The sequence below is a fragment of the Vespula pensylvanica genome, chromosome 23, assembly GCF_014466175.1.
Source record: "Vespula pensylvanica isolate Volc-1 chromosome 23, ASM1446617v1, whole genome shotgun sequence".
NCBI lineage: Eukaryota > Metazoa > Arthropoda > Insecta > Hymenoptera > Vespidae > Vespula > Vespula pensylvanica.
In genome coordinates, this window is record NC_057707.1 from 81,157 (window position 1) to 103,566 (window position 22,410).

The window sequence follows — 22,410 nt, forward strand, 5'->3', positions numbered from 1 at the left end:
TTTTTTTTAATATTATCAAGAATGCGAATAAGAGAGTATTCCACTTTATAAGAAGTATCAACTAAATCACATTGATTATTTTACTAATGACAAAATTCAACAGAAAATTTCACTTTCATCATAAAAAACAATTTTTTTAAATATATATAATGTACTCAAAGATTGATTCATAAGCATGCGGTACAAAGAAACAGTAAGAGAAGACAACATTTTTAAACATTCTTTTTCTTTAAAATTTGTCTATCACATTTTATCCATAATAATAAATTTAACATAAATTTATTTCATTGGAAATTTTTTTTCTCTTTTTGTTTTGTTTTTTTTTTCTTTTTTTTTCCTTTTTTTTTTAAGAATTGAACAATAATCTTTCAATATCGTAACAAACAACGTATAACTGAATGGATTATACTAACTTTTACGTCTGCGTAATCAGACTCGATAAGTTCCTTCAATAGATGTGAGAAAAAACACTCGCATAACATATCACACATAAATTCATTACAAGTTTAATAACGCTAAAAGACAATAACGAATCAATATATTCTAAAGAAAGAACTTCTTATAATGAAAAAAATTACATGTATGAGTCTATGCATATATATAAGAAAAAACCATATTAATTAAATTCTTCAAATATATACATAGAAAAAAATGAATCAAAAAATTCATTTTCTCAGATCTCATTTATATTACCTAGAAAATAGTAACCATAATGTTTTCGATAAGTATATTACTAATAAAAAATAATTGTTACGAAGAAAAATTCATTATAATAATTATTTCTCCGCATGACTTGTTACTAATTAGAAATGTAAGATATAATATGAAATATACTAAAATTGAAAGAACGAATCAAAAATGAGCAGGCAGCAATTGAATAAGAAATATATTGTGAATGGCACACCTTTTTCTAAAATGACTATTCATGAGAACAACAAAAAACTGCATATAAGCAATTTAGTACTATTAGAAAGTTAACGATTACTTTTTTAACCATAGAAAAAAAAAAGTTGGAATAATTTACATAAAATTGATAATAATGAATGAAAAATGAAGAGAAAAACATATGTTTGTGTCTAAAATTAAATAGTCTTTGAAAATATCATAACTTACCAAGGGAACCATCACATTATTTAACTGTAACCAAACTGTACCTTACGACATTGGCAAAGCCACTTAATAATTCGAGCATTTCGTTCAACGATGCTCGGTGGATCGTTAACCCTTTGATTAGAATCGTCATTACCCATACCAATGCTACAATTATTATTCTGCCATTGACTACCCTGATTTGCCTGATTATTTCCAATCCAAGAGTAAAGACCTAATGCTGAGTCGACCGAGCTAACACTATCGAAAAATACAGGTGACGAAGATTTCGAATCGGGTTCAGTGATAAGTTGATAATTATCTGAATCTAAACCCAAACGATCAAAAAAATTCTCCAACTGTGTCACCGAACGTGGTGTACGTGCTGATAACTTGCTTGTTCGACCATTATCTTGTCTCCAATAACGATCACTTATATCAGATTTTGATCTCAAAATTGGTCTACCACGTCCTTCCTTCCAACCATCTGAGAATCTATCATGAAAATAAATATGATTTGTTGAACTTTCGAAGAATAAAATTATATGATACAAAATTAAATATATCTAATAGTCATTTTTAATCACAGGTAAAATTCTTAATATTAGATTAAAACGTAAAGTACCTAGAGTTACAAGTAGGACTGTAATCAGTTTGACTCTCGCTGCTTTCAGAATCAGGACTATAATGTCTCACGACAGAAGGCGGTGTACCACTGGCATAACTACCCTTTCTTGAACGATTTTTATCGGTTGAATGTTGAGTAGATGCACCACTGTCTCTACGTACGTGAGTCCAATAATCCTATCAATGGGAACATCACTGTTAACGAGAAATTTCTTGGAGTAAATAAGAGTCATTGATGACGAGAATACCTGTAACCTTGGTGGTGGTTCACTACGATGAGTACAATGTCCAGAGGATCCACCAGAATCTCTTGCAGTAGCGCCATGACTCAATTTACTCGAGCCAGACGATTTCTGCGTTCTGCCACCAGAGGATAGAACACTACTAGCATCTCCACCGCCAGAGCCTAACGATCGTCTGATGTGACGCGTACTAAACATGTTTGATAATAAACATTTCTCTAATTCAACTGTTTTCCTTTTTTTTTTTTTTTTTTTTTTTTTTTTTTTTTTTTTTTTTTTTTTTTTTTTTTTTTTTTTTTTTTATTAAGTAACAATAAAAATGATTGATCTAATAATAATACCTGCGATAGCAGACAGCATCACGTTTGAAACTATGCTCGGAATAATCCGAACTAGTCTCGCAATCTGGACAATTGTTAGCTCCATAATGATGTCCAGATTGTTTAGCAGGTGATTTTGTCGACGTACGTGGTGATAACGAAGCTCGACGATGTGTGCTAGTGTGAAGATCAGGCAAAGATTTATGACAAATTGTGTTCTCTGCTGATGGAGAAGTGATGGATTTTCTGCTGCCTGGGCCAGATGTATGAGAATGTGAATTACTGCGACCAAATTTGAAGCGAACGTCTGGCGGTGTACAATGCTACAAAATATAACATTAGAATGAATGATATTGTGATTAAATACATTTGTTATTTTTTAATTAACAGCGAATTGTGTTGTATTCTTGAAATCTTCTTTACCGACGCACGGTCATCGTCTCGGCAACCAGGTGATAAGCTGCCAGGTGAATATCTGAACTTTTCCTCACGTGTGACACCGTTTGTTGTTTGAAGGCAAGCCTGAGTTGGGCTTTCCGGGAAGAAGACATTCTCCTTGCTATCGGTGTTGAGTAATCTCCGTAATTTTGTCTGCAATTGATCCCCGCTCGTAGTACTCGGTGGCCCTGAAATAGTGCGCCGCTGCGGAACAGGGACTAAGCGTGGGCTCTTTGGTGGCAGCGCGGGTGGCAGTGTTTGTTGAGGACTCAAAATCCCATCTGCTGATAAATACAATCGACGATAAGCTCTTACTAAGGTTGTAGTATATGATAAACAAGAAATACGATCATGATTTATCATTTCAATAGGATCAACATGATTCTTCTTTTTCATCTCCAAACTTGTTAATAAATACTTTGAAGCTTCAGCGTTGATCGATCAAATCTACATAGATACAACAAACAAATATTATTTGTAGATTGGATACTTCAACAACCAATTTTGAAACATATGATACGCAAGTAATCGTTGAAGAACAATTCGATCAGTTAGAAATGATGAACAATTACAACTCGATCGGTTAAAAGTGATAGATTTGCTAAATATTTAGATAAGGAAAAAGAAAATATTTACTTCTATCTTGATCATGACACGTGGCCCAACAACAGGGTGGTGTTACAGGATTAGATATTTGTGACGGCGAGGGTGATTGTATCGAGCACGGTACAGCTGTATTTCCACACTTCCTAAGTAACCTAGGTGGTGCACTAGGTGCACTTAGCTGAGATACTTGCAGATGACCGCTATTCTTGAGTTCCTGTTTCCGATCCAGCACAGTCTCACTTTTTACGTAAAATGCTTTCGTCTCTTGCAATAATTCCACTGCACTCTTACGTTTTCCTACGAACAATAATTATCATCGCGTCATCGTTATCGGCTTCTTAAGTAATTTCATTTCCGTTCGTCATATGAAAAATTGGACAACGTTTTGACGAAATAACGGACGTTGATCATCCTGATAATGAAAAGGAACGATTTCTAAGATATTTATGTTGTACATATAATAATAAAAAGGGGTTTCATTCAAAAGACCATATGAGTTAGCAACAAAATGGATTATGATCTCGGATAAGCGAATTCACTACTCGCTGAGGAGAAGCTTAATAGAGAACAATCTCGAAAGAGTCAGGACAGCAACAGCTAATTTGCCGCATTTTCACAAGGACATCGCAATATTTGTCAAAGAAGTCTTTTACATAAGAATCTTTACCATGGTGGAATACAATAATAATGTTAACATTAAGAATACTAGATTTCGAACGAAGTTATATATATATATATATATATATATATATATATATATATCGTCGTTTGAGAAAGACAAGAATGAAAATATACCGAAGACTCTCATTTCTCTGGTAAAAACATTTTCGTTCGGATTTGAAAGAACGGACGAAGGTGCCTGTTTTTGATTACCCTAGGAACACCCTTCTTCCCTTTATGTTTATATATTTACAAGTGAAACATGTCGAAAGGAGAAGTCTTTTTAACTATTACTGCTGTTGCTGCTGCTACCGCAAACCAGAGACATGGAATAGCTTTCACTCGAGTACAAAAATGTTTTTATTCATCGTATATACATATGTATATATATGCATTTGTTTACATATGCACGTATATACATATGTGTATTCTTAAAAATATAATTATAACAATTTTTGTTGTTGTTGTTGCTGCTGTTTATATATTTGAATCAACTACCTGTGTGATCAATGTGCCGATGATGGTTTCTAACATAAGGTGGTGTTGGATGCCTAGCTTGAATATCCCAATACGAATTACGACTATTTCCGAAATTATTCACTCTTTGCTGTTGCGAAGGCGAGGATTGCTTACAAGGCAACCTGGCCATGGCGGTCATCATCTTTCCTATTCGACGCGCTATAAATCGATTACGTTAGCGGTCCTCGTCTTGTTTTGATACGTCGTCGCTTCGACCCCATTTTCTGCTGATCGTCCGCACTCTGCAACACATATAATCGATCCATTAATCAGGAATATAATTAATTATTAAAGATACAAAAAAGAAATAATTAAAAAATTTGGTATTCGTTTCAAAATTTGGTACTTCAACGATTATTAAGAACAATATGCCGTTCACTATTCGTCAGACCTGTAACACATTAAGTTTCTCTTATATTCTAAAAGAATATTTTCCCCGACTAAATTCTACTCTCTGCAGTTCATGCTCTCTATCATTACCAAGAAAAGACCATCGCAACACTTGTGAGGCCGAACATTTCAAATGGAAACTAGGATTCTGTATTTTTATGTATTCGACCGATACAAATGCGCGCGAAAACGTACTTTTTGAATCAACAGGATCTTTTTATGAAAAATAATGAACGGTAATAATGAATTGAATTCAAAGGGAAAGCTCATCGAGTTAGCCATTATTTGAAATATCGAGTATTTTGATGAATAAACAGAGAGGAAAGAGGAAAGAGAGAGGGTAGGATTGCAGTGACATCAAGAGTAAAAGGAACATTGTAAACACATTATGAACAACGAATGATCGACATTTATGTGACAACTTGTCAAAAAAATCATCAGCAGTTTAATTATTATATTATGTTGATAAAAAAACAATTTAAAGGTTAAGATACGTGAAACGTTATCTGATTAATACTTTTGATAACTTTACGTTGCTTTAAACAAAATATTACCTTCAGAATTGTTATAAAAATGTATTCAATTTGATAACAAACGATTCGATATATTTTGTTGGAACTATGAATTTGATTTCTCTTCGATTAATTCGTGTCCCGTTAAAAATCCCCGAGAATTTAAAAAGGATGATGAGGTTACGAATGGATATTGCAGGATCACCTTGACCTTGGTACACAAAGAGGTAGCACACGTGCCGTTTTACGATATCGACTTGCTGTCAGAGAGTTCCGGTTTATAGCGCCCGCGACCGGACACGTCAGGAACGGTTGGGAGTCGAGTTTTGTCGAAGCTTGCCACCGAATGTGGAAAAGACAAGCGCAGAAGAGTGTTTTTCATTCATCGCACGCTTCTTCTTCTTTTCACTTTCGAACATTGTTCTTTTCTTTTGCTTTTTTTTTCTTTTTTTTTCTTTTTTTTCTTTCGCCTGTAGTCTCCTTTTAATCATACTTTTCTTATTCACATAATCTTTGATAAATGAATTTCGTTCCAATATTTTTTCCTTTCGCAAAAAACTTGCTTCCATTTTGAAATTAACAAATAAGTTGTTAAGGATTCAAATCTATATGAAAGATCAAGTGACGTCATCGTTTCAGTCAATAACGATCTAGGATACAACTATTGCCATTACTACATTCGAAGAATGGCCAATCACAATAAAGAGTAAGAAGCCAATCACGAAATTGTTATAATATTATATTTTTAATTTAATTATTCTATAACAAATATAAATTCATAAGACACATAAAATAAATTTCATAATTAGGATCATCTACCTTTTACGAAATTTGTTTCATAAATTTTTCTAACAGACCATCTTTTAAACTCAGCATAAGTAAATATTATCATCTCGTACGTATTTGACGTCTATTGTTCGTACATAAATCGAAATGATACAGAGACGATCTCCCCCTCCTCTCTCTCACGCTACTTTCTTGAGCATCTTCACCATGACGGACGACGAATCGTTATTTCTACAATGCGTTTGACATTGAATTCGCGTATCTTGCCGTTATACCGTGAACAAAGAAAGAAAAATCTTGCAACGTTGAATAGGAGATTCCTCACCAAAGATTTCGTGGTATATAAAATGCAGTTCACACACCGACATTAACAAAGCTGAAATTGTGTAACTAGGTCTTCAAAGGAATATTAAAACGAAAGAAAATATTCTTCTAAAAAGACAATAGAAATCATTTAATCGTTCATCAATGATTTTTTAAATTGTTGAATTATTTTAATTATCATCATCACATTTTTAAATGGCCTTAATTTTAAACGTGGAATAAAAACCAAGTAAATGTTCAATGACGTAAGAGAAATGTTATATTCGATACGCTTTATTATATCTTCTTCGCACAGAAACCGAGGGGGTGAATATAAACTCTTGCTCGATGAGGTAGGAAAAGGCCAGGCGTGAAAAACGGATATCGAAAATGTCACGGTCTCCTTTTCTCTTTGAACGACCTTGAATATAGCGACGCGCTTCCGGCGCTTCCGATGTCTGGGATGATGCTATGAATAAAGGAAGAAATGATATTTTCTAAGTGTCCTTGAGCATAATATTCAATCAATGAACAGTATTACGTTCGTTGCTAACGATAAAAACGAAACTTAAGAAGTAGACCAATCAGAACACATATTGTATCTCGTCAGAATACCATTTTGTCTTTTTTCAATCAAATTACGTGCAAAAGCATTTTGCAAGCCTTATATCTTAAACTAACTTAATTTAATATAACGCGATATTAAAACAAAGTTACGTTTCACGTTTGCAAGAGAGATGCAAAGAGAAATCAAAAAAGAGGAAACAAATGGGGGGGGGGGGGTTAAGAGGATGCTATACACTTGACAAGACTATCCGAGTCAAGCGGTTATCATTCCTGTCAAAGATAAAAGATACGAAGAGAGAAAAACAGAATAAAAACTAGCCAATGAAAGTCTCTTTTTTTTATCTACGACTTCGATCTTACCGCATAAATCATAGAACCCTATGCAATCGATGTTTAAATATGAGGTAAAACGAAGCGGAGTGCCGTTTGAGAATAAAAAATGTATTATGAATAAAAATAAAGTTCTTCTGTATACGTTACTCTTCATTAATCACTTACTAATCGCTTTAAATATTATAAATCGCTAAGTACAAACTGAACAAACCTTCGAATTTAATCTTTAAATAACAAATAAAATTCTAAAAAAAGAAATACAAAAATATCTGTTTTTCGAATGAACGAGTAATTAAGCGCTTAACTACATGTATTAAATACTATTTTAGACATTTGTCGTAAAGTTGTTCAGACAGCTGGCGACGATTGTTCAGTCACAAGGAACGTTATAAGGCTTTAATTTGCAAAGTCACGCGTCGATGGAGTCATCTGTTCGACGAATGAAACGAAACAAATATGGATTCAACGTCTAAGTGAGAATTCTTCTTAGGTAATAAAATAGACAAATAAAATTGATTTATAACAAAATTCTAAAATTACAGATCTCACGTATAATTAACTACAACATAAAAAATATATCCTATTTCGATTTTTGAAATATATTCTATTCTCGATTTATAAAATAGTTTTCGTTTCAAGGTACATCAACCCCTGAGATGTTAAGTAAGTCGTACTGAAACGAACGAGTTGACCTGCACGCGGAACTCGACTACGATGGCAACGAAAGGAATGAAGGAGGGTGAAAGAGGGTGAAAACGTATGCGTGGTTCATTGATCGAAGGGCAACTTTACAAAGCTTTCCTACTTTGCTTCTACACGTTTCTTATTATGATGGATTTTAAAGAAACAAGTTTTCCTATCAAGCAACACCCTTTACCTTCAAATCAACTCTATTATATATATATATATATAAACATTAAAATACAATAAATATGTTAATAATAATTACATAATAAATTAAAAATGATCTATATTATAGTCATACTTTAATACATTTGACTATAGTACTATAAATAACTGTACTATACTACAATATATTTGACTCTACTATAATAAAGTAAAACGATATAGTATATATAATATATTCCTGTGCAATATAATTCAATATAAAATTGAGAACAATAACACCATGGTAAACCATAATTAAATTCTAATCTCAAATTTTCGTTTTTGACAAATTAATTAATTGATCAACGCAAAACCGCCATAACCAAAAATTAACTTTATTATGAAAATATATTGAAAATTCTATACGCACGCAAATACGCACATATATAAAAGGAACGTGTCGCTTACGGAATGTTTCCGTAGTCGACCTTGAATTTAACTAGATAGACAAAATCAATGAAAAAAACAGGAAGTATAATTAAAGACAAATGAAACTTTTATATTATGTTACTATTTAAACTAGTAATTTATTTATATTTGAATGTTCGATTATACAACGAAAAAATATGTTAAAGTGGCGTCTTTTTTCAAATTCCTTTATTACCACTTCGTTTAGTTTCATTACACTCGAACCAATTGCAACCAATTGAGATCAATCTTAACGTAACGAATACGCATATTCATACTTAATTAGAGGGTATTACATATTGCTAAATACGAACGTACTTTTATCAATTAAGATATAGAACGAACAATTTCATTAATAGTATATTTAAATATTATTTAACAATTCTATCATTCCAATTTTAATTACTGAAAAAAAATAAATAAAATAAATTAACAAATTTAATAAATCACAATTGGCGCCATTGTGCGTAATCTCGTTCGTAACCTAATTAGAGATCTTCAATTTTATAAAGAAAATAATTGACAATCAAAATTCAATATTTTCTTAGTTATATCGTTTAATGAAATTAAATAGTAATTTTATCTAATAATTTTGCGAAAAAATTATTAAATAAGGAATATATATTGATTAATTACAACGAATGATATAAATAAAGCTAAACAAGTTTATACATTACGATACTACAATAGTAATAGTACAAATAATCTTTTCATTATTTACAATTTCATTATTTCATTATATCTGTACAAATTTAAATATAAGATACAACAACAACCACAACAACAACAATAACAGCAACAATAACAATAACAATAACAACAACAATAATAAACAACAACAACAATAACAACAACGATGATGAGATGATGATGATGATGATGATGATGATGTTGATGATGATGATGATAATAACAACAACAACAATATTGATCCTTAATTATAAATTCAAAAAATTCGAAATATCCCTATAAAAACCATCGTAGAAATATGGTAAAACATTAACGACGATAAAATAACCTTTACACTTACGAAGGATGTGGCAGCGTCAGCATTCCCTCCACAGCAAAAAAGGGCCTACAAGTGTACGCATTTGCGTGAGGACGAAAACGAAAGAAAACCGAAAGAACACTGATTTTATATCTCGAACGATATACGTCCGTAAGTGGCTATTTGCACACAATGTAAAATTCAATTTATAGACCGTTAAACACGACAGATAGAACTCCTGCTTCAATCGTGTATGTGTTGATTTCTCTAACGAGAAAAATGAATATTATAATATTACTATTGTACCGAGGCCGAGATAATCACTCTCTCACGTTAATGCCACAAATTGCGCGTTTGACATAATTTATTTGATGATCCTGCATCTGGTTTTACCGGATGAAGGATAACGAACAAGCTAATGTATCGAAAACGATGCAAATAGGAAATTGGTGGGGAGGGAATTGAACGATAATAACAACACTACAGAACAACCATCACGTTCACGAGTGACTAGCCAGACTGATCTGATCTGGATTACGTTCTCGAACAAATCCCCTCCACGAAATGTTTGCGCATGCGCAATTACGCCAAAGATTCTCATTGGTTAATACGCACAGGATCGTGTATACTGGATCAAAGAAGTGGTAATTCGTGCACCCTTGTAAATCTTCCGTATAAAGTTAATATTTACAATACCTTTTACGATAATTTAATATCAATATTCAATTATTACTCGATATTATACTATTTATGATTAATTAGAAACAAATATCGGATTAATTTTGGAAATAAAATTTACAAGAAAATTTTAAGTGTTTATATAAAATCTGTGATTGGTTAATTTCGGACGAATAATAAGTTATTTTTCTAGTTATCGTCATATTAGTTATTTCTATATTAGACATATTTATCGTCCTATTTATACAATAGTATTTGTTTAAGTATATTTGTTATTTATTGTCTGATCAACGTAAACAAACGAAATTGTTAAAGCTATAATTAACATTATTTATATTTGAAGTAAAAAAAAGTTGTATACTATAAAAGAAAATGGATAATGACACCCCTTTGATATATGGGCTTGAATTTCAAGTATGTTTTCCTAATAATGTTTCTTAATAATTTAGTCTTACAGTATATATTAGCAATTTAGTCTTGACAAGAGTATTTATGTATTAATAATTTATAATTAATATATTATAGACTAGAGCACTATCGGCACAGACTGCAGAAACTGATATTGTTAGATTTCTAGTAGGAACTCAATCGTTAAAATTTACTAACAATCAAGTACATTTGGTTGAACTTAATGAAGAAACCAATGGTTTAAACACTCAAGTATTTCAACATCCGATAGGTGAAATATGGTCCTTGCAAGCATCGCCAACTGAATCTTCTTTATTTATTACATGTTGCAACAGTTTAAATGGTATTTTCTAATTCATTTGATCTGTCTTAGAAAGGAAAGGACATTAAATATATTTTCTATTTAAATTTTATAGATGAAGGAACATGCCAAATGAAAGGAGCACTTTGGAAATTACCTGAAATTAAAGAATATACAAATGACAGTATACAGTTGGAGATGCTAGCTGAAATTGATACAACAAAATATGGTACCGATTTGAAAACTATTGCATATCATCCTATGGATGGTACAAAAGCTATATCAGTTGTAGATAATCGCTTTGCTTTATGGGACCTTGCTAACAGTAGACCACAAGTAAATATAAATACTTATTACATTTACAGTTATACAAACTTTTTCAATCTTAGTTATATAATACAGGTTATAGTATCAGGTATTTTATCTGGTAAAAATCTACCACGGTTTACAAATGGTAAATGGAATCCTCACAATGGGTGCAATCAATTTGTAACATTAGATGAAAATAATATTCAAGGTTGGGATTTAAGAGCTCCATCTGATCCTTCATGGATAATTTCATCAGCACATTCACAAATAATTAGGTAAATATAAAAAGAAAAAATAATCTTTCCTTCTCTTGTATAAGTAAAAATAAAAGTAAATAACAACATTTTATCATAGAGATTTAGATTTCAATGTGAATCGGCAATATTTCTTATCTACCTGTGGTGATGACGGATATATGAAATTCTGGGATATTCGAGTACCAAATGAACCTGTCTTATCACGTATGGAACATTCTCATTGGGTGTGGAATATAAGAATCAATCGTTTCCATGATCAGTTGGTTCTAACGTCAAGTAGCGATTCTAGGGTTATATTATATAGTATCGTATCTATTTCTTCTGAACCATACGGGCATATAGTTTCACCAGAAGATGATAATGGACAAGGTGATGAAATATGTCAAAAAGATAAGTAAGTATATTTAATAATTAAGCAATATTTTTAACTTATATAGTAGTATGTAACATTATAATATTATTATAAATATTTTAGATTAGAAGATGGAGTTGTTGAAAGATATGAAGAACACGAAGATAGTGTATATGCAGTGGAATGGTCCTCTGCTGATCCTTGGACATTTGCTTCATTGAGTTATGATGGCAGATTAGTAATTAATAAAGTGCCACGCAAATACAAATATCGAATAATTCTCTAAATTGAATATAATATTTATTAGAACTCAAAAATTTATTTTGGGTTAATTCTCTCATAAACATTTAAATAATTGATATCTGCAATATTAACTGATATAATTAAAGTATTAACAAAATTATATCTAATATGCTTATATGTATATAATTACAAAGAAGAAAACTTTCTATAAATTTCCTGTTGCTATATTACAATCGTTCCGATATTCTACTAGCAATATTCCTTAAATGACCATAAACTTTAGATGGTGGACTTCCTAAAATTAAATTACAAATAGCTCTGCGAGCCAATTGTATATTTTGGAAGGAACCAAGAATGTGAATTTTACTATCAGCTAAAACAATTCTTGTTTTTGTTACGTTTTCTATGGTGAATTTTGTTCTTCCACCTTTCCCTGCTAATCTTCCTATAGCTCTAGATAAATGATCACTTTTTAATGGTTTTACATCTTGAACTTCAAACGTCTCTATGAATAAATCATCTAAACGTAATAGAGCTAATGCATCTTCTATTTCGAAGCCATATATAAAAGCTTTTACAAAATCTGCACCTTTTTGAAGATTAGAAATATCTGCAGTTTCAGGAGCAATACGAATCTCTACATTTCTTGTTTTCAAATTGAAACGTATCTGTAATTGTAAATGTTCAACAATCGGAGTAAATATCTTCATCCAATTATCCTTGAGTGGGGTGTATCTATGCGCAGGTACAGGTATCTACAAAATATCTACTTATATACTTTCTTAAATTTAATTTATATTATTAATAATACATTATCAAAATGTACCTTTCGAAATTCACCACGTTGTACTTTTCTGGCTCTTTTTGTAGATGATACAGATTTAATCTTTCCTTGAATACCATTTATTATTTCGACCTATTAAATAATATTATAACAAATTAATATAAAAGCAATAATTGGAGGAAATATTATAATAAAAATGAAAATATTAAGAAATAAAGACAATGAACACGATAAAATATAACCTCTGTTACATACCTCCATAGCATTATCCTCAGCTTGTCGTTTCTTCCCTTTCTGACCTGCGTTTGCCATTTTGAAGTATTTCTTTTTGTTATATATATATATATGTATATATATGTGTCAACATAAAATTATAATCCTTCTAAACTATATACAAATGAATTTAAACTAAAAAGTACATATTTGATGTACACCAACTTTGTAACAACCCATGTGCTTTTAAACCGATACCCGGTCACCATGTTTCATTACAATCTGTAAAATGTCGACGTTGATTTGCTAGTCCTTATGACGCAAACAAAAAATTATTCTATGTTCATAAATTCTAATTAATTATTCGTTTTCATCAAATTAACAAAATAACCTAATTAATAACTTCGTTCTCAATTATTCCATAGCTAAAATTATTAATATGTGTGAATAATGTTTGTATGATAAGGATATTACCAACCAATGATATCTCTTTACAAACAAATAACCAACCAATTACAACAGTTCTCACGTTGCCATTGTTAAATCTATATATATTGTAAATTCAAAACAAATTCCCATTATTTATTATTTCATAATAATTGTTCATTATTCTATAATAAATCAATTGTTTCTTATTCTATAATAATTTAATATAACGAATATTACGTAATAATTTCAGTTATATTTTATATAAATTGAAGAATACTATGTTTGTTTAGATATTACATAATTTTTAATATACAATAATGTTGATTTATAATATCGTTAGGTGTAAATTTTATTTAAGTCGGTGAAGGCCAGTGATATAAACAGAAATAAAAAAATCAGCAAGAAAATGACTTCGACAGCTGACGAGTTGGTTTCCTTTTGTATCCCGATGAGTAAAATATTAATAGTTCTCTCAGTCCGTGCTCGTAGACTTAAATAAGAATAATTTAGATCATTTTATATTCACTTAAACAATTTATAATGTATATCTATTGTAATATGACATACTATTGTTTAAAAATTAAATAGCAATTAATATACCTTGAATCCATAACCATATCTACATTCAATTAATTTCATTCTTTACTACTAACGGTTAAAAATGTTTCAGCTTCCCAATTATATTATTAATTGGAAAATCTCAACATAAAAAATACAGTGGAAAAATACTATATATATAATTATTTTACTTCATACATGTTGATTGACAATTTTCTTCTAATATTAAATGTTTCGAACTAGACTATAAATTATATTACAAGTTCTTGATGAAAGGTAAGTGCAAACGATGAGTCAATAGGGAAAATATTGTTCATTATTTGCGTGTCCATGCCTTTAATTCTTCTCTAAGAAAAGACAATATATTAGTTACAAATTTTCTTCGAAATAAGAACCTCGCTTTTTCTTAGAATTCATATATGAATATATAGTATGTATGGATAGTGGATATATGTAAGAAACATACATATAGATGTGAAAAACTCATACGAAAGAAACAAATCATAGAAACGATTTTACGTCCTGCTCTTCGTCAACAAAGTCGTACGTATTCGTGTGCATGTGTGCATATGTGCATGCGTGCAGGGTGCATGTATGCAGCATATATTGAAAACAAAAGAAAGAATGCTTGTTATTGATCTCAGCATTAAAAACAAGAATTTTCTAAGAAATTATATAGGTTTGTAAGCCAATTAATTTAAGTTAGTAACGTTTAAATATGTCGATCAAAGTTTGCTTCATCTTCGTTCTATAGATTCCCGAAAAATATTCGTCGTTTCTTCATCTTCTTCTTCAAGAAAAACCGAAATATTTGATATATATTGGAATATTTTTCGTTGATTATCGATAACTTACGAATTACATATAATACTATTTCCAATTTATCAATAATATATTGTTAATTATACTAATCATTAATCAAAATTAAACGAATTATTATTATATTAAAACATTTACAAGATATTGATTACAACATTTTAATAAATAGAAATAGATTTTTTTATTATTCATATTATTAATTATATCTGTTTGGACTCGCAAAATAAATAAAAAAAGAAAAGAAACGTGCGTATGATAACGAACTCATGTGTGGCGGAAATATATTTTAATTAAGTATATAAAAATTAATAATCTACTGTCATTTACTAAAATTTTTTATGGATGTTTTGATTTTTAATTTCATATTACATATTGTTTTTTAATAATATATGGAAAAATTAATATATAATTAATATATACAAATTAATCTATTGTTATAAATTAATATATTCAAAATGACGCAGTGCGAACTATTTGCGTCTTGTCAGTGAACAGGATGCCCATTTTGTCTTCGGTGGTATCTATCTTCTTCGTTAATTTTAAGTAAATTGTAAATTTTGTAGATTGTGTAGATTGTGTAGAATTGTATAGATTTTTAATTTCTTAAAACTTGATTTATATGTGTAAATGTTTGCAAGTTAGCAAGGAACAGTTATATTTAAGAAATACTCGCTTTTTGGTATACCCCGAGTGATCATTGCATCATTTTTTCGAATTTTCTATTCTGATTTTCGCGACATCCATACTTCTCTCGCTTTTTAATGATGTTCTAATTAATAATTCGTCATCAATCGTATTTCGTATTATATCCCATTTTTATATGCGCAAACGCGAATGTAGACATATAGATAACGCCTCTATACAGCGCGCACACACATATACATATATATTATATATGGACATACTATTTGGGTTAATTTTATCCACTACTAATAACGAATTTACATTTTTCAGATTTCCAAAAATTTTACGGATTGGAAAAGCACTGTACACAACAAAGTGGAGAGATTGTACAGCCATTGTATAATCTACGTCATACAGATAGATCTATCTCTTTTTAAGGACATATAGGGATTGATAGAGAGAGATAGGTTGAATTCATTACGTATATACTCCGAGTTACGAATTTCCAGGAAATTCTCTGGCTGAGAATGAAACAAAATGAACCAATATTCAGTCTTCATTTCTACAGAATACTTCGGAATTTCTACAGAGTACTTCGTATTACAGACGTATATACGCCTAAGAAAGCTACGATTAATGTTCTTTCATATTTTAGCATTACATATATTAATTCCAACATATATTTTACTTCATCACAATTTAATTAATATTATAGCAGATTGGTTATTAAATAGGAAAATATAGAAATTTGTGTATTTCTAATGTAATTCACGCCAGAGTTTACTAGTGCAATTATTATTTTATTATGAAAATTTATACAATTTGTATTAAACGGATTTCTATATGCAACAACCTTAAAACAGTGAGACTTGGAATATCAATATTGCTTAAAATGTACTTTCAATATACAAAGTAAACACTACCTGCATACTTTGGTACATTTTTTAATTATTTAGCTTTTATTAATTTTATTAAATAACATTTTATATATTATAATTAATACCTTGATATAATATAATCTTTAATGTATTACCTTTAGAGATGATCTACAGAAAATTTTTTATAAATGTTATATTCTTTTTGTGTTATAATGTGTTGTATGTTTCAGCCTCTCATTTTTCTATTAATGTATCATTCTTTATCATCCTGAAGCAGAATGCTGGTTGTATAAGAATCAATAAAGAAGTTTTTTTTTAAATATTGCTCAATAATTTTCAAAGATTTTTTATTACAACAATGATATTAATGATCTTCTTTTTACTTTTTTCGTATCATTATTGCGATCATACGCGAACAATGAATAAATCGAGTGTTGTATTGCTAAAATAAAAACTGAAAACACACGAAATAGAATCAGTGTTTGCACGTTAATTAAAATTTTTACACGATTCGTGAATTAAATCAACTGTGAGGAGTTTGAGATAAGCGTATTTGAATCAATTATATACAAAGCAGTTAGTTATAAAATCGATATTTGTTCATATAAAATTCTTTTTTTATTTTAAGGATAGTAATTATACCTAAATAGTCGAGATTTGCAAATTATCAGTGTTGTCTTGTAATAAATAAATAATTATCGCGTAGAGTCACTGGATCTTGAAAGATGATCAAAAAACTAGTATACATCTTTTGTAGGAAAGTATTGGTAAATAACTTGATAAATATTTAAATAATAATTTAACCATCTTGTAACAATAAATTTATTCAAAGTTTGTTTTAAGTCTTTTTCCAGATAATCATCATTACGATTAATTAGTATATTATTATAAACTCATGGATCTCCATATACAGCAACCTTCACGTGGTGAGATCTGGATTCGAATTATTTGTGATTTATATCAATTTAAATCATGTAACGTAAGTACTACCGTGTTAGTGATTACATACTTTAGTAGTACATTTTGAAAATGTTTCTTTATGTTAATCGTAGTATAGTATTTGAACATTATACTTAATAACACATTGCTGATCATAATTAAACAAATAAACAGATTAGATCAAATGATTTCTTATAGAAATATATCGAAGATATTTTCAAATGAATATTTAATTATTATTATTAGTCAATGAAATTAGAAAATCGAAGCTAGATAAAAATTATATTTGAAAAGAAACTGGCGATTCGTCATGTCATCAATTAATATCTAATCTTTTCCATCGAATCGAAACATATGTAAATCGTAGCATTTGTAAATTGTCAAAGGTAATTTAGAATATTAATCTTTTTTTAGAATTTAAATTTTTTTTGAAAGAACATCGTTGTTTGTATTCTACGAAATTTCATTATATAAAAAAAGTATTTGTTTCATGCAAGAACTAAAGTAATCTTTGATAATTAACTCCAGTAATTTTCATGTTTTTAATCATGTTTACAGATTTTATTTTTTATTTAATGGTATAAATAAAAGTTAATATGATAATTAAACATGTGTATTAACGGTAAGACTTCTGATACCGTGCTCTGGCTCCTGGACCACCAAACTTTTTTGGTTCGCATCTCCTTGGATCTGCGACTAGAAGAGTACGATCGTATTGAATTAGGATATCTTTTACTTCCTTCTTGCTTGCTTCGTCGACATCTACAATACAATATATTTGAATATTATAAAATTATAAATAAATGAAAATAAAAGATATAGTTTAATATATAATTACACTTCTGGTAATAAGCTACAAGAGCTTTGGAAATAGCTTGACGAATAGCATAAACTTGTGCTACATGACCACCTCCATTTACTCTAACTCTGATATCCACGCCAGCAAATTTCTCCTAGAGAGTCACAGTACTCGTTAACACAATTGTAAAAACAATTCACATACGAGAATCACTTTGCAATAATCTCACAGTTTTTTCAACTATCTATCCTGACTAATCATGTTCAAAATAATTGAACATTATTGAATAAAGTTAAAATTCAGAAATATTTAATGTCTTTTTAACTTCAATTTATAATCAGGCATCTGGGCTAATATCAATCAATTATTAATATAGAACTTCTATCAAACTTGTTAATATAGATTACATTATATGTAATATGGATCAAACTTGTTTATTACCTTTCCAAGAAGTAAGATAGGTTCTTGTAATTTATATTGCAAAACACGCGGTTCAACCAATTCCAATGGTCTTCCATTTACCCGAAGATTTCCACGGCCTCGTTTGCAATAAGCAACTGCAGTTGCACTTTTCTTTAAATGAAAAATATTTGTCAATAATAATTTACAACGAATATAAGATGGCGCGTTACCTTGCGTCCAAAGACTTGCACGGAATGAATCGGTTCTTTTTGTTTCTATAAAGGAATGAGTATATAATATATTTTTATTATTTTCATAGAAAATCAATTAGACTGTTGAATTAATTTATCAAGAAATTCAAATAACTCACTTTCTGCATTATGTCAAACACGTGTATTTTTTGGCAAAGAACTACGTGAAAGGAAGTAGATCCGTTAGCTGTGAGGCAGTCGTATCTTTCAAGTCACTGCGTTAATCAAAAATATTAATATTAATAATAATAATAATAATAATAATAATAATAATAATAATAATAATAATAATAATAATAATAATAATAGTAGTAGTAGTAGTAATAGTAGTAGTAGTAGTAATAATAATAATAATAATAACAAACCACGATGATAAGAGTATAATACACACACACACATATGTATCACACTTTATATATTTTATATTCACAGGCTGTATTATATATCTACTTCCTTAAATTTAAATATAATATGGTCTGATTTCGCGCCTAAAATTTCTTGTTATCGTCACAGCGTAGCGCTTATATCGACAGAACAATAGTAAAGAAAATGTTTTTAAAACTCCATATTTCTCAAAATTGTTTAAATCAATAATTTCATCATAGAATAAGAAGAAGAATAAGATGTAAAGTATAAAATAGGCAAAAATAAACATATCTTAATTAATAATTAATATCTAAATTAAATAATCATCCATATTAGAGGGCATTCGAATTACTTTATATAGTATTGATTTAGACAAGCTTTCTGAAAACAACACCAAAAAGCGTTTTCATCGACTTTCGTTAGCATTTAATGTATACTATCTTCTTTAAATGTATTATATTTTTCATGTATAAAATTTGTCTTTCGATCCAGTTTTTTATCAGAATATAAAAATCTTTCCGGGGAATCTTCTCCGTCATTTGAATAACGCCAGAAGTTTTTTTAAGTCTTTAAAATTTGTTATATATTTTATATTTTATTTTATTACTGCTTTCGTGATAACTTTATTATAAAAATAAGAAGTTATAAAAATAAGATAATTTATCATAAAAATAAGAAGAAAGGAAAACATGATTTATGGGAAGAAAACTTTTAAGGCAATTTATCATCTCTGATTTTATAAAGATATACACCAACAATAAGTACAGACGTAATTCTTGTCCGATTTTAATGAAGGTCTCATCTTAAAGGTTAAGATATAAGTGGAGATATGACTTTTCCGAAGTTTTCAAAAAGTCTTATTTTTATACTGTATATTCATTTTGACAATGTTAACTATATATATATATATATATATATATATATATATATATATATATATAAACAGTATAATTATTTTTATTATAATTATAATTATAATCAATATTATATTTTATTATAATTATAATTACATTAGTATATATAATTATTTATGTTAAGTATATATATATATATATATATATATATATATATATATATATAAACAGTATAATTAATATTTAAATTAACATTTAAATTAATAATTGTTTCAACATTATAAAGCTAATAAGTCTCATCATTTAATATTTCACAAACAATTTAATTTTCCTCATATGCACACGGTCGTTATATAAAAATTTTAAGTTTAAGTCAAAAGCAAATGTTATTAATTAAACAAGTATGTTAATGATTTTGACATTCTTTTTCGTGTTTTGAAACATTCAAATTCACTCTTTCCATACGGTTAATTTCAATAATTTGCAGTATAAATTAAAGTACAATAAACTAATATATAAACAATAATATATTCGCTTAAACATTACATCGTAATATGCGCAAGAGGAAGGCGTATAAATATGTAAATTGTTACATTCCTAAGCACAGACCTCAAAACAAATTAATTCCCTAGAGGAGCTCCTGCATTATAAAATTCGTGTCTTTCTGGCCTTATCTTGCTAGTGCAGTTCAATGGCACGGGACTAGCACCTACCTTTATTTTGACGGTTAAATTATATCAGTTTTATTTCGACGAGTGGCCGTATTACAATTTACTATCGATTTCATAATGTCACGGATTGCGAGGTTGGCTAGCGACGAAACTTGTCAGTAAATTTCTGGATTGGTGGAATCGATGATAATTGAAACTGGACAGATTGATTCTCTTAATCTTTGACTTCTGTTAACTCGATTCCCAAAGCATTGTGGTATTTAACAGGGAATTAATTGTACATAAGTTTATCGACTGAGTCGTGGAGATTGATATTCTCGATCGCGTTGAATAATTTCTGAAAGTGAACTAATTCGATTTTAATTTAAGATTTAGTAGGAAGAGACTGAAGGAAAGAATTCTACCGTCTTCGTTAGACATTCGGGATTATTAACTTAGACTGGTTTAGCAAGACTTAATTTATTTTAAAATAACCATTTTAGTACAAGAGGTTTAGAAAAATGGTCTAATAATCGAGAATAGTATTTTGATAATAATCTAGTAATAATCGAAGAGACCAATAAGTAATGATCCAGCAAATAACAATTAAATAGTAAATTGATAATAGTCGAATAATAATTATCGATGATAATCCAATTTAAGAAAATAGCCGTTAATAACCGAAAAAAAATAACTAAAAAATAATCGAAGATAATCGACGAGACAGCCTGTGCAGTCGATTATATAAAGAACGTTGACTAATCAGCAAAGGGTAGCTTGTAGCTGCATTATCATTGTTCCGTCGTCGTTCTTCTTCTGGCTTGAGGTGGAGACGTCCAATAGGATCTCTTTCGATGCAACACTGCGTTGCCGCCGTTCGTAGATGCTTAGTGTTGTTTATTAGTGGTGGGGATAAGAATTCGTCATGCTCATTCCACGCATGGTCATCCCCTACCTTTTGTATGCTTGGACTTAATTTATGTCATGTCGCTCTTTACGTACAATTGTGCTGTTTACAAATTAACATATTAAAATAGTATTAGTATTGGCGTATGTGTATCTTATAATGTAGGCGTTATATATTACAGGATATTATAATATCCGTATTACTAAAAGATTTAGTAATATATATATATATGTGTATATATAAAGTATATCTATTAATGAATAAAGCTGCTGAGCAAATGATTCCATATAAGAAAATGTTACGTCTCACGAAGCACGGGCTTCAAGAAGAAAAATTCCCTTCGAGGAATTCCTTTGACGTGAGATTATGTGTCCTTTTTACCTTCACTTGCTGTGTGCAGTTCTATGGTACGGAATTTGCATCTAACGGTATACCAAACGGATTATACAAGCCAATAAAATGACACTTTTCTTTCGACGAATAGGAACGCTGCGATTTAACTCTGATCACGTGATGTTTCGTTGATGAGGATTGGCTGACAGGAACTCGACGCTGAAATCCACTTCTTTTATTGGTGGATTGAATGTTTTACCGCTGATAGGCTGAATCCTTTATCTTCGGCTCGATTGGCTCGGTTCAGAAGCAAGTAGAATTGATTGGCGGTGAAATTGCCAAAAAAAGTTGTCGATTGTGCCACGGAGGACAAATTCTTC

At 29.7% G+C, this 22,410-nt stretch overlaps 4 protein-coding genes across 6 annotated transcripts; 1 reads left to right on the forward strand and 3 right to left on the reverse strand.

The window, feature by feature from the left end:
* Positions 1-305: 305 nt before the first annotated feature.
* Positions 306-10,178, reverse strand: LOC122636705. 2 transcript variants are annotated; one of them, XM_043828234.1, is made up of 8 exons: positions 9,719-10,178; positions 4,481-4,743; positions 3,353-3,619; positions 2,702-2,997; positions 2,300-2,601; positions 1,965-2,148; positions 1,715-1,893; positions 306-1,584 (listed from the first exon to the last, which is right to left on the reverse strand). In XM_043828234.1, exons 2-8 carry the CDS (start codon positions 4,641-4,643, stop codon positions 1,134-1,136), a joined length of 1,842 nt encoding a protein of 613 aa, XP_043684169.1. In that variant the 5' UTR covers positions 4,644-4,743; positions 9,719-10,178; the 3' UTR covers positions 306-1,133. The 2 variants fall into 2 exon arrangements, with proteins under 2 accessions (XP_043684169.1, XP_043684168.1); XM_043828233.1 differs by having other exon boundaries at positions 2,702-3,000; positions 9,719-10,177.
* A 57-nt stretch (positions 10,179-10,235) lies between these two features.
* LOC122636706 (EARP-interacting protein homolog) lies at positions 10,236-12,454 on the forward strand. Of its 2 annotated transcripts, none has more exons than XM_043828236.1 (6): positions 10,236-10,320; positions 11,034-11,105; positions 11,179-11,399; positions 11,466-11,647; positions 11,727-12,023; positions 12,105-12,454. In XM_043828236.1, the coding sequence occupies exons 1-6, from the start codon at positions 10,251-10,253 to the stop codon at positions 12,265-12,267; spliced, it is 1,005 nt and encodes a 334-aa protein (XP_043684171.1). In that variant the 5' UTR covers positions 10,236-10,250; the 3' UTR covers positions 12,268-12,454. The 2 variants fall into 2 exon arrangements, with proteins under 2 accessions (XP_043684171.1, XP_043684170.1); XM_043828235.1 differs by lacking the exon at positions 10,236-10,320 and adding an exon at positions 10,525-10,768 and having other exon boundaries at positions 10,880-11,105.
* LOC122636707 (RNA-binding protein pno1) lies at positions 12,019-13,577 on the reverse strand. The gene is made up of 3 exons (XM_043828237.1): positions 13,264-13,577; positions 13,051-13,140; positions 12,019-12,979 (listed from the first exon to the last, which is right to left on the reverse strand). The coding sequence occupies exons 1-3, from the start codon at positions 13,318-13,320 to the stop codon at positions 12,452-12,454; spliced, it is 675 nt and encodes a 224-aa protein (XP_043684172.1). The 5' UTR covers positions 13,321-13,577; the 3' UTR covers positions 12,019-12,451.
* Positions 13,578-17,999: 4,422 nt separating this feature from the next.
* LOC122636653 (40S ribosomal protein S16) lies at positions 18,000-19,304 on the reverse strand. Its single transcript, XM_043828123.1, has 6 exons — positions 19,286-19,304; positions 19,040-19,135; positions 18,900-18,944; positions 18,709-18,840; positions 18,307-18,421; positions 18,000-18,230 (listed from the first exon to the last, which is right to left on the reverse strand). Exons 2-6 carry the CDS (start codon positions 19,046-19,048, stop codon positions 18,085-18,087), a joined length of 447 nt encoding a protein of 148 aa, XP_043684058.1. The 5' UTR covers positions 19,049-19,135; positions 19,286-19,304; the 3' UTR covers positions 18,000-18,084.
* Between the last annotated feature and the right edge of the window lie 3,106 nt (positions 19,305-22,410).

Coding starts and splice junctions, on each gene's coding strand:
- LOC122636705 (XM_043828233.1), bottom strand. CDS start 4,643: ATGATGACCGCCATGGCCAGGTTGCCTTGTAAGCAATCCTCGCCTTCG. Junction 2,602..2,701: donor GAGACGATGACCGTGCGTCG/GTAAAGAAGATT, acceptor TATATTTTGTAG/CATTGTACACCGCCAGACGT. Junction 1,894..1,964: donor AACCACCACCAAGGTTACAG/GTATTCTCGTCA, acceptor TCCCATTGATAG/GATTATTGGACTCACGTACG.
- LOC122636706 (XM_043828235.1), top strand. CDS start 10,727: ATGGATAATGACACCCCTTTGATATATGGGCTTGAATTTCAA. Junction 11,400..11,465: donor TTGCTAACAGTAGACCACAA/GTAAATATAAAT, acceptor TATATAATACAG/GTTATAGTATCAGGTATTTT. Junction 11,648..11,726: donor GCACATTCACAAATAATTAG/GTAAATATAAAA, acceptor ATTTTATCATAG/AGATTTAGATTTCAATGTGA.
- LOC122636707 (XM_043828237.1), bottom strand. CDS start 13,320: ATGGCAAACGCAGGTCAGAAAGGGAAGAAACGACAAGCTGAGGATAAT. Junction 13,141..13,263: donor CTGAGGATAATGCTATGGAG/GTATGTAACAGA, acceptor ATTATTTAATAG/GTCGAAATAATAAATGGTAT. Junction 12,980..13,050: donor AACGTGGTGAATTTCGAAAG/GTACATTTTGAT, acceptor GATATTTTGTAG/ATACCTGTACCTGCGCATAG.
- LOC122636653 (XM_043828123.1), bottom strand. Junction 18,841..18,899: donor TGCAAGTCTTTGGACGCAAG/GTAACGCGCCAT, acceptor TTTCATTTAAAG/AAAAGTGCAACTGCAGTTGC. Junction 18,422..18,708: donor CTATCTTACTTCTTGGAAAG/GTAATAAACAAG, acceptor GTGACTCTCTAG/GAGAAATTTGCTGGCGTGGA.